The sequence below is a fragment of the Cryptomeria japonica genome, chromosome 1 (assembly GCF_030272615.1).
Source record: "Cryptomeria japonica chromosome 1, Sugi_1.0, whole genome shotgun sequence".
Classification (NCBI taxonomy): domain Eukaryota; kingdom Viridiplantae; phylum Streptophyta; class Pinopsida; order Cupressales; family Cupressaceae; genus Cryptomeria; species Cryptomeria japonica.
In genome coordinates, this window is record NC_081405.1 from 16,913,636 (window position 1) to 16,925,691 (window position 12,056).

At 43.3% G+C, this 12,056-nt stretch overlaps 1 protein-coding gene across 3 annotated transcripts in view; it reads left to right on the forward strand.

Annotated features, from left to right (window-relative positions):
- Positions 1–12,056, forward strand: part of LOC131068206 (enoyl-CoA hydratase 2, peroxisomal) — a 163,067-nt gene that overhangs the window by 5,494 nt on the left and 145,517 nt on the right. For 2 of the 3 annotated variants that reach the window (XM_058003388.2, XM_058003386.2), the window contains exon 2: positions 8,474–8,600. In XM_058003388.2, the coding sequence (XP_057859371.1) occupies positions 8,541–8,600 (60 nt within the window). In that variant the 5' untranslated portion in view covers positions 8,474–8,540. Of the gene's footprint in view, positions 1–7,695; positions 7,751–8,473; positions 8,601–12,056 lie in introns of those variants that run through there. The other variant, XM_058003387.2, reaches the window with a different exon arrangement.

Below are 12,056 nucleotides of genomic sequence, written 5' to 3' on the forward strand. Positions count from 1 at the left end.
TGTGTAGTGTTTGTATCCAATTTTCCTTTTCTACAGATTTCATGTACTTTATTATAACCCAATCTTACTGTACTTTTAGAATTTCCATCAATCTTCAAAATTCTTCTCTATAACATATCATATAAATAATATAAAACAACCTGAATCTATAAATCATACCTCACTACTTGTGTTCCCAACTTTGGTGCATGAAAGAGAGTAGTGCACCGTGTTGCCGGGAATAATCATTATGTTATGTTGTTATATTATGTTTATGTTGTCGTCGGTAATAATGAGTTACGGCGGTTAGTTAGTTAGCCGACGGGTAGGTAGTTGGAGTCGCGACGGTTGTGTCGCACCCCTTCGGGTATTATATATTGTGTACCTTTTCTTCGAAGTAGAATCATGATAGTCGTGTCAAATGTAATGTTATAAGCACTTGATGTACATGGACTGTTGAATTAATATAGAGACTGGTTATTTAATGTATTTCCATTATGTTCTGTGCATTTACTTTTTGCATTTAACCGTTTACCCGAGAGGGCAAACATTTGGTGCCGTTGCCTAGATGAACTCGGGAACGGAAGACATGGATGGCGCACGGACACAACCGGCCTACCCGTCGGTGAGATTTACCCAGAGGCCGACGACGCACAAAGGGAACAATCGTCGTGGGACACAGAGTGTGATGGCAAGAGGCGAAGGGGAAATTGAACCTTGTAATAATCCCGACACACTGCTGATATAAATTGTGGCCAAAAGGCAAAATAAAAATAAAAATAATAAAAGTTTTTTTGTGTACATGGCATGTGTTTGCTGTGTATGGAAGTGACTTATGCCCAATAGACTAAATAAGGACAAAAATAAAAAGATACAGAGTGATGAATGGGAAGTGGCACAAACCGCGTTGAATCTCAGACAGCAGATAGAACGAAGGCGTAGGCTAAGGCAACTTGCCGAGGGACGACCGGTCGAGGGGTTGCCCGAAGGGAACCCAGGAGGTGTCACGGAGGTTGCGGAGGCAGAGATAGACGGAGAGAATTACACTATTGTGGGGTTGCTCGAAGGGAACGGAGAAGGAGTCACGGAGGGTGCCAAAGGAGAACTCTACAGTTCGCCAGAATACCACCGTAGGGTAAGAAGTCAGGAAGAGTTGGTGGAACAAACAAGGCGAAGTCTAAACTTGATCGACGCTACCAGAGACTTGCTAAAGAATTTGTCCATTTCAGAGGACAACCGGAGGGAGACAGCGGAAGGTGACGGTACGACTGAAGGTGCCGAGGGAGCACAAGGGTACCGTACGAGAGGCAATTTGTTTGGTTCGGTGTCAGCAACTTTTTCCGGAGGACCCACGAGTGGAGGTTCAGTTGCAGGAGACGGAGGATTGCCAGGTACAAGCACACAAGGAATTAGAGGAGCGAGACCCAGCGGTGGGATGGCGAGTAAACAAAAATTGCCAAAGTTCACAGGGGAGGGCAAGGAAGACCCCTTATGGCACTGCCGTACATGTGAAACCATTTGGTCCGCCAACGGAGTAACAGACTAGGATGACTGAGTACAGCAGTTCCTAGCCACGTTGCGAGGAGTTGCCATAGATTGGTACTCCGATGTGGACAAGCAAAAAGTGGCCACGTGGGCCAATCTACAGAAGGAATTCACGGGGGAGTTTCAGTTGCTCCGTGATGACAATGAAATTGTAACGGAGATATACAGTACCAAACAAGGTACTAGGGAGACAGTACGGGCATACAGTCGGAGGCTGAAAGAACTCTTGGGTAAAATGGAAAGCCAACCCGCAGATGGATTGAAGAAATGATGGTTCGTTGAAGGGTTGAAATCCTCCCTACGGAGGAAGATGAAAATTGTACCCTCGACGTCATATGACGACGCTTATAATAGGGCAATGGACCTGGAGAGCGAACACAAAACATCAAAGAAGAAGAAAAGTAATAAATCCTCATCCGAGGATGATGACTCTTCACAGGAAAGCAGCAGCGATGACGAGGCTGGCAAACGGGTGCAAGCGCTCCAGAAAGACATGGAGCGAATGAGAAAGGAATTCAAAATAATGAGAAGCACTGGTCGGAACGAAGGGGACATATGGTGCACTGAGTGCAAAGAGGAAGGGCACACAAAGGGTACTTGCCAAAAGAAGGCATTCTGCGAGATTTGCCAAGTGATGGGACACTCCACCAAGGAGTGCCCATACAACATGAAAACCCGAAGTACGCAAATGAACCAGGTGCTGTTCACGGAGCAGGCCACAACATCCGCACCAGCGGGTACCGGCCAACATTCTAACACAACGGCATCATCTGGAGGATACCAGGACAACAGACGCGGCGGCGGAAGGAATAGCAACAATAACAATAACGGAAGCCGTATCCAGTATGACGCCAAGGGCCAGCCAATTATCCAATGTAGGGCCTGTAATCAGTGGGGGCACTTCGCCTGTGATTGCACGAAGGAAGCCACCCCTCAACACCTTTGCCGTTGGTGTGGGCCAGGCGACCATGAGGACACAAATTGTCCGCAGGCAGGGGTTAATCTCCTCAACATTGAGAAGGCTAAGAAGACTGGTGAGAAAGAAGTATTGGCGATCACTCGCGCCCAGACGAAAAAAGCCACTTATCCCGACCCCCGTACGGAGAAGGAGAGATTACGGGAGGCAAAGGCCAATGTTGAACGTGAGATGACGACCGAACGATGGGACAATGAGGTGGCGAGTACATCATCCCGTACGGAAGCGGAAAATAACATCATTGGGCAAATCTTGCAGATAGAGGTGCCGATAAAGGTAAAAGACCTTCTAGACTCTATGCCACAATTGAGGACTGCCATCCTCACCAATGTGCAAAGCACCGCATCGTCAAGTGCACCACAGAAGGGGTTCCCACCACCGCATCGTCGAGTGCACCACAGGTAGGGGTTCCCGGCATCGCTTCGAAGAGTACACCACAGGTGGAGGTTTCCGTCAGCCCTTCGACTGACCCGATGTTACTAGCCTTGAGCAGTGGTAGACACCCAGCTGTGGTAGAAATGGGTATTCCTGGAACCATTCTGAAGGACACCATTGTGGACGGGGGATCTGGGGTGAATGTCCTACCAGAAGAAACATGGAAGCGGCTGGGGAAGCCCACCCTGTGGCCACCCACATTTAACCTGGTGGGAGCGGACCTACACGGCATTAAGCCACTCGGCCTGTTGATGGCCCAACAAGTGACAATTGGTAGGCAACCATTCTTGTTAGATTTCGTGGTTATTCCCTCGAAGAAGAAAGGCTATGACGCCATCCTGGTGGGAGCGGACCAACACGGCATTAAGCCACTCGGCCTGTTGATGGCCCAACAAGTGACAATTGGTAGGCAACCATTCTTGTTAGATTTCGTGGTTATTCCCTCGAAGAAGAAAGGCTATGACGCCATCCTGGGGAGAGCGTGGTTGATCAACGCGAGGGTAAACCACAACTGGAAGAAAAATACACTTTACATGGAGAAGGGAGGGTGGAAATATACCATTGACCTACACACCCAAGATGTCGGTGAAGAGCTCGCCTCTTCCGACTCGAACTCAGAGGACTCTAATAAAGGGGAAGGGGGTCCTGATGAAAGCAAGGGCAAGAACGCGATGGAGCCAAACAGTGAAGGGGTGCTCGAATTGGAGGGATGTTTTGAAGATGAGGTATGCTCACTTAACGGGCTCTTCCACTGGCAAATGGAGGATTACGAAATGTTCCAAAGCTACAGGCTCGAAGTAGAGGAACCAGAGCAACCAATAGAGGTGTACCTACCGGAATACAAAGAATATTGGAAGGGAGATGCCCCAAACCCTGGTGACATAGATAATCCGAAGAACAATTGTGTCGGCAACGATTGGAACCTTGTGTGGAAGGCCGCAGCTTTCAAAATCTTTATTATTCTTCATCTTCTTATGTACGGGAAGGAGGTCGTGGTCCTTGTAGAATTTGTGGTTCCAGGTCTTCCGATGGCCATTGAAAATAGACTTGCCACCAACGGTCCCAAATTGAAACCCTACCACGCGAAGCGCGCAGGGAACCTGAGAGGCTGGACGGACACCCGAGAGGATGGAAGGGGACTCGAGAGGCCAGGCAGGCGACTCAAGAGGCACAGGACCACAACAGGCGACTCTCGGGCGAGGAAAATTGAGAAGGATGAAGGGCAATCCCAGAGACAGGGGGCCCGAGCAAACGACTCTCTAAGATAACTAAATTAGGAGATGGAAAAAAAAAAAGTACGGTCGTATGACAGGCGACTGTACGGTCAAAAATTTATAAAAAAATGAAAAAACCGTATGGTCGTACGACAGCGACTGTACGGTAAAATATATATATATATATATATATATATATATATAAAAAGGAACGGACCACCGTACGGTAGTGACCACCGTGCGGTGGTAACACTGACGGTGACCACCGTGCGGTGGGCCACCGGCGGTGGCACCCGCAACTACAAAGCCGCACAGCGCGCAGCCCGTAGCCACACAACTCACCCACCCGCATACTCACGCGCCGAACAGCCCGCAGCCGCATAGCGCGAAGCCACACAGCCATGCAACCGCACAAACACACGTAGCCGCTTCGTCATCAGTGGTCATTGTACGGTTGAACTGCGTTGGGCGTGCGGAAGGAGGACCGTACGGTGTGCACAGTTGAGCATGTTGTTGGTACGCTGGAGGTGTGTCTGTACGGTAAGGAGGGTGTTGACCGCAGGGAGCGCACCTGGGGTGCTACCCCAGGACCTCGCGACGGGCACTGCCCCTCGACCCGGCGGGGGCGCTGCCCCAGACCCCCAGTTTATTTTTGAGCTACAGAATACCACGGGAAGTGTTGTGGTTGTCCGTACTGTGAGAAATAAGCCTGCAGCTAAGCATTGGCGGGGAAGCCATAAGCCGTAGAGGGAGACGGATTTGGAGGTTGGGAACAAACAGAGTTTGAGGGAAGGCATTGCAGGTCCGCGCAGTTGTATGACACCAGGGAGTTATTCAGTTCAGTTTTTAGCCTTTGGGGAGTGTGATGGAGGATTTGAGGTGTCTCCTAGCATTTGTGCCAGCGGATTGTAGCCACCTCCAGGCATGACTGGTATGCTTGGAGGAACTCGGAGTATGTCTCGGCTGGACGTGAGGTTGCCTTGGTGGATGCACAGAGGGCTCGGGAGGAGCTGACCACCAGGTTGGAGGCAATAGTTGCATGAGAGTTAGTTCAGCGTACCCAGGAGTTGGATGCCGGGAGAGTAGCACGGGTGGCTATCGAGGACAAATTGGCTAGGGAGACAGTATCATTTGAGTAGCAGTTGGTGGAAGTTGAGACTGAAAAACGTGTTTTGCAGACAAGTTTGGGTTAGGCACAGGAGGACTGTGATGGCAAAGGAAGCAATATTGGTGAAATCCGCACTTGAGCATCGGATGGTAGCAGAAAAGGGTTTTCAAGTGAGGACGCAGCAAGTGTATAAGATCCGGGCTCGACTGGCGTCAGTAGTTCCTGCCGTTCATCTCTATTTTGTATTAAGTCGTCGGAGTCGACTTCTTTTCTTGGGGGGGATGATGTTGCCGAGAATAATCATTATGTTATGTTGTTATATTATGTTTATGTTGTCGTCGGTAATAATGAGTTACGGCGGTCAGTTAGTTAGCCGACGGGTAGGTAGTTGGAGTCGCGACGGTTGTGTCGTACCCCTTCAGGTATTATATATTGTGTACCTTTTCTTCGAAGTAGAATCATGATAGTCGTGTCAAATGTAATGTTATAAGCACTTGATGTACATGGACTGTTGAATTAATATAGAGACTGGTTATTTAATGTATTTCCATTATGTTCTGTGCATTTACTTTCTGCATTTAACCGTTTACCCGAGAGGGCAAACACACCGGATCTTCATTTGCATTCTTTGTGTATTCTTGTGCACAGTACACTTTTTTTTTTTTCATTTGAATTCTTGAATTTGTAATCTTAATATGACCAAATTTCTTGCAATAGTGACACTGCATTGTCAACCTTCCTGCATTAAATTTATCTCCATTCCTTGAGAAACTGTGACTTTTACTTTGTTCTCTTTCTCTGAAGTTAGAACTGAACCCTTGATATGGGTTGTCACCCCCATTGTCTTGAGGAAAACTAGTACTTGCCGCTTGATTATTGCTTAGCTTTGCCTTTGGCATAATCATTTGATCTTGACCACCCATACATTTTACCTTCTGTTTCTGGACAAGTGATGATCCAGTCAGCTCTTCAATCTGTAAAGTAATTGAAACTTTGGACTTTTTTAAAGTGATAACAATATGCATCCACTTTGGTGTAAGAGTTCTCAAGATCTTTTTCACAACCAGATCTATAGGAAGTTGAAAAGATTGAAAAGAAGTGCCAAAATTGAAGAGTTGCTGAAAATCAGAAAGTCATGGGACACAAAAAACTGTAATAGTGAATTCACCTCTTCGACTGAAATTGAAAATACTTTTTTGGAATTTCTGTCTCTTTCCAAAAACTTGCATTTTGATGTCTTGATACATTTTCCAGCATTTCAAAGTTTTCTTCCTATTCTAAAACCTCTTCAACATGCCATGGAGTACCAAAACCAGGACGTGTATGAATCAGGATGGCATCCTAGATCGATTGAATCTAGATAAGACTTTTATTTTAGAGGTCCAGTTCAAAGGAGTGATGATGGAGGCAACATCTTCGAAGTGAAAAACAATGTTAAGGATGCGAACTATTAGTTCTGGAGCACTTGGAGAACATGTTTTTTTACGCTGCCCAGAGGAATATAAAAAATGACATCTTTGTTAAAAGTATAGAAGAAAAAGCCATTTTATTAATGAATAAGCTAGGAAATCCCAGGTTTCACAGTTTTGTATCTGTGAATGATATTTATGTAAATCAAATTTGTAACTTTATCCAAAATGTAGTTGGAACTTCTGTAACTGCTTTTTGAAAGCTTGGTTGGAATGAGACACTTAAAGAGTTCAACAGGGGAATTATTGTTTTATGCAATCTTTCCTGTAGACAGTTTGTTTTGTGCTGGGTACTTTTCTATTGAAGTGTGCAATCGTTGGCTTCTGCCATTTCTGTGCTCTCAAATCACAATCTACTTGCAAAATTAATTTTTAAGAATATCTGAATATCAAATTTCTCAGGATTTTGTTTCTTTTATTTCGTTCAGTTTAAGAGTGTTAATCAAATTGCTAATTTCTTGGTTATTTGATTGAACTCTATTGGAACTGTTATTAACTAACTTGTTTTAATCTTGCACAGGGTTAGTCAATCTAGATTTTTATCTTTTTGGTTATGAAACTGTTTCAAGTCATGAATGATTGCAAATCTTACTCAGTTATTAATGTTGGTTGAATTTGTTTGAACTGAATGTGTTACACACACTGCCATAAATATTCTTGAAATTTCTTGGTTTAATTTATGTCCACATGCCCTTAGTTTCATAGCCTTTAAATAAATTTTTTAGGTAATGCATATTAAGACCCAAACCGGGAGGGTCGATACCCTTTACTGTTCTGCACACTTTGCATGGGCAGCACTGTTTAGGAGCTATTTTCAGAAAAATTAAATACTTAGCAATATTTGAATTCAGACCCTGTTAGTTATACAAGTTTTTCAACCAACCATGTGTCAAAGCTTTTGACAAACGGAGGTTATGTTGAAGTCCATTAATGGCATCAAAAAGCTGCAAATTGACTGATAGTCTAATTATCTAACTGCAGACAGGGTGCACAAATCTGCATACCAGGAGAAGCTTTGTATATGGTAAGCTAGATTTGTTTAATATAAATTTGTGTAGTCTTGCTATCGGAGATATTGGAAAAACTTCAGAAAAGGAAGGATAAAGGAAACTTAGTGATGTGTTACCTGGTTCATTGAACTCAGGAGTCAAGGGTATTCAAATTAAGGGTAATAGCATTTTGCCTATGCAGTGGAATGTGTGTTGCAGGAGCTGTGGCCTGCAATGCAGGTTTGGGATGCTTGTATGTAATAGGTTTCTGCAGAATATCATGATCTGGACTAGGGATTTCTTTCATATTGGGTTTAAGTGCGGATCATGGTAATTAGATCCGACTTTAGCAATGTTGATAATAGTACAGCAACTTTTACTTCTTCAGGATAATTGATTTTGGAGGTTGTTGTGGTAATTGATCATCTTGGGATGAGGGTTTATAGATTAGCATTTTATATGTGGTTTCATAGTGGAAAGTTTGAGCTATTAGTGCAAAAGCTTTGAATTACCCTGCTGTATATGCATTGCTTATTTGTCCCCTAAGTTAACAAATGATTTTGATTTTAACATCCCTTCAATTTATTTTGTGCTTATAACTTCCAATAGCCCTGTTGACCATTTTTGTTCACTTGTGGATTTCAATAATAATTTCATTTATTTCATTATTCCTTTTCATTCTCGTGCAACTAAAACACAGGTAATTGGCATTTCTCAAGCACAGGTACTAATCATTTTTAGCTTTGGTTTTATGTCAGGTGTTGATACGAAAGAGTGAGAAAGATTTTCCTCAACCAGTTTTTGTTGCTCAGTAATAGGCTTATTATGACAAGCTCAATTCCTACCATCGAGCCGGAACTGGTTCTAGCCCATAAATTTCCAGAGGTTGTTTCTTCTACATAGTACTGGTTCTTACATATATATATATATACACTTAGTGCTAGCAATAAATATGAACTCTACTTGTCGATAAGGATGCTCATTAAAGGCTGGGAAAAGTGCATTGTTTCAACTAAACCTCAAAACTTTTCCATATTTAGCTCAACTTCGCAATAAAGGATAATAACCCTTTTTAGAAAAAGCAACAGAAATGGTTGAGTCTAAACATTAATTATTGAGAAATAATTATAAACAGATGTCGTTCGATTTCTTTATTTTGGGGTAAATTTGCAATGTTCATCATTATAAAAATGTGGCATTTGGCAATTTTCTCTATTAGAACAAAAGGAAGAATGCAAATTATTTAATTTCACACCGTTATCTTTGAATTAAAGCTTGCTTTTTTTCTTAAATTATCTATTTTTGCATGCATCCTTTTTTCATTAATAGTTCTTTATTCTTTTCATTCTATATCTGCATCTTAATTTTTTAGTATTATGTCTGACTGAAGATATGACAACAAATTAAAATGAAGTCAAAATAAGTCAAAGAATGCAGTTGTAGAGGCCACAAGGCAAAATATTGAGAACAACGTTATGTTTTTTCAGATAATTTAGCTCTGGATTCTGTTGAGGCTCACTCGCGTTTATATTAAAAACTCTTACAACTGCTATATTCATACTGCTATACAATAATTGCTATTATATTCAATACCATACAAAATATCTTCAAAGCTTAAGACAAATAACCATCACAAGACTAACCAGATTCTCTCATGCTGATTTGCTCTGCTACATTGCCTGGTGCATTCCACATGCTCATGACATGGTAAGCTTTGCCTTTATATATAATCATTAATCCAAGAGTGAGATGATGGCTATGTGGATGGTAAAGGTCAGTTATAATATTGTAGAAGCAAATCTTCTATTTGTCATTTAAAGAGAACCAAACTAACTCTGGCTACGAAAGGGAGTTACTCTATCCCTTCCTTAGCTAACCTATCTCCAAGTTTATTCCTTTTCCTAAAACAATCTTTATGATAAGAACTGAAAACCAAGTTTCAATTTCTGCACTTCTTCTAAGATACGACTTAACTTCCAATTGTTTTTTTGTTTTGTTCGGTAATCGCTTTTGACTGGAGCTATTAACCAGTGGGGTCACAATGGGGGACCCCATCCCCGTGATGAACATGTTGAGGCATTAACTCTTCCAATATTTGTCTCATGCAGCTTATATCAATCCTTCATATCCATGTTACTCCTTATATCTCCCTTCTCCTTATCACTCCACAAGACTCCTTATGCCTCCCTGCTTATCTCTCCATTCACCTTATATCTCCCGCTCCTTATCTCTCCACACTCCACCTTATCACTCCACATATACTCCTTATCTCTCTACTTGAACACCTTATCACTCCATCTATCAGCGGGTTCAAACAGGCTGTGGCAGGGGCATCCACGCAACTGCACGGAGGTTAATCACACACCGGACGACCGCCATCCTTCAGTCACGGGTTTGGTCAGCTTGGAGTCAGCGCCGTAGTCGCCAGTGAACAACAAGGGGCATTAACGCCATCAGCAGGAGAAGCACCAATCGCAGGGGAACGAAGCAGTACGGCGGTCCAAGCACACACCAAGGCATGAACAGGGGGACACCAGTGCGGGGGACATCAAACCATAAATCGGGCAGAGATTTGAACCAAAGACCCACTATCAACAGTGGGATGCAACTTGCCATTGCACTGCAGGGTTAACCCGACTTAACTTCCAATTGTTAACTTGCCTTTAATTCATCCATTTATCACCACTTTTGAAGTGCCTTCTACTTCTAAAATCTTACATCCCAGCCCTTTGGTCATCCGCATTCCTTCTAGTAAAGCTAAAAATTCTGCTTTATTATTCATCTTGTTCTTTAAGAAGCAGCCACCCTCGACAACCTTTGCATTTTCATCTCTCAGAATCACTCCTGCACTTGCAAACCCTGGATTTCCCCTTGCTGTTCCATCAAAATTGAGTATCAGATTGCCCTCCCTAGGCAAGATCCATTTGCTGTTTCTTCTTTCAATATTGCTCTTCCCTGTTAACCTTTTAATAGGATGAGAAAAACATTATCGTTTGGTAACCATTTTCAGCAATTTGGGTTTTGCTTCAAGTTTGATTGAAATCCTGGCAATGCTTTTGGAGGGCCACTATTTTTTCCATCACTTCTTCAGGGATTGATTTGTAGGAAATTTGTTTGATCTCAAATGCTTCTAGCACTGCACTCTATATTTTATCTGTCTTTGCCATTTCTTCCTCTTCCTGCTTAACTTCAAATTGAGATGATGGAAAATGAGGCAGATTTTTATTCTTCTTGTCCAGCACTTGCTAGCTCTGTAGAACATCCACTCAGTCAGATTCATCTAGTTTGAATGGCTGATAAGGCTTGCTAATATTGTCAATGCCCTCTGCCTTGTTTTCTTTGCAAGGATCAGTCTATTTATAAAATCCTTGTTATCGGGAAAAAGTGTATAGTTTAGTAATGTTAATTATTGATAGTTAGTTAGCCGACGGGTAGGTAGTTGGAGTCGCGACGGTTGTGTCGCACCCCTTCGGCTGTCATATATTGTACCACCTCCGGGTGTTGGAGGACGTAATATTGGCGACAGATTATAATATGAACATCTTCGGACATTAATGGCAGACTTATTCTGGTACTTCTTTTGTGGTTGCATTGTGCATTGCTGTTCGATTCTTGTATTCTTCCGGTTTACCCAGTGAGGTGAACATTTGGCGCCGTTGCCTAGACGAACTCGGAACGGAAGACACGGATGGCGCACAGACCCAATGGGCCTACCCGTTGGTGAAATAAACCCAGAAGTCGACGATGCCCAAACAGAACTCTACGTAGGAGAAGACACCGCGACGAGGGAATTTTCAATTCTACTCCAAGTAGCCATTCAGACCTACGTTCGATGAGAGGCCGCGGGGGCGGAAGTCCCACCAAGTGCAGTGTGGACAGCGTTAGAAGTGAGTCCGGAGGTAAATCGGTTGATGAACCATCTCCCCCGATTGCTAGCACAAGCATCGTTGGCACAACAAGCTCGCCTGGAGGAGATTGCCCGGGAAGAGCGACGCCAACAAATTTTGCAACAGTACGAGGAACGGGAAGCAAACGAGATGGCGCCAGGTCAGGGGCATTTGAACCGTGAGCCATACGGGGCTGAATAAAGAACACTTATTGTAATAATTATGTCATATTGTTGGCATAAACTTGTCTTCCACATTATGAATGAATAAAAGTGTTCTACTTTTTATGTCCTTAAGTATATAGAAAGCTGTCTGGGAATTAATGCCCAATACACTGAATAAAGACAAAAATAAGCAACAATATATAGATGAACATGCAGTAGCCCAACGTGCCTTGATCCTTGAACAGCAAGCGGAAAGGCGACAGAGGTATAAGCGAAGAGAGGAGGAACGC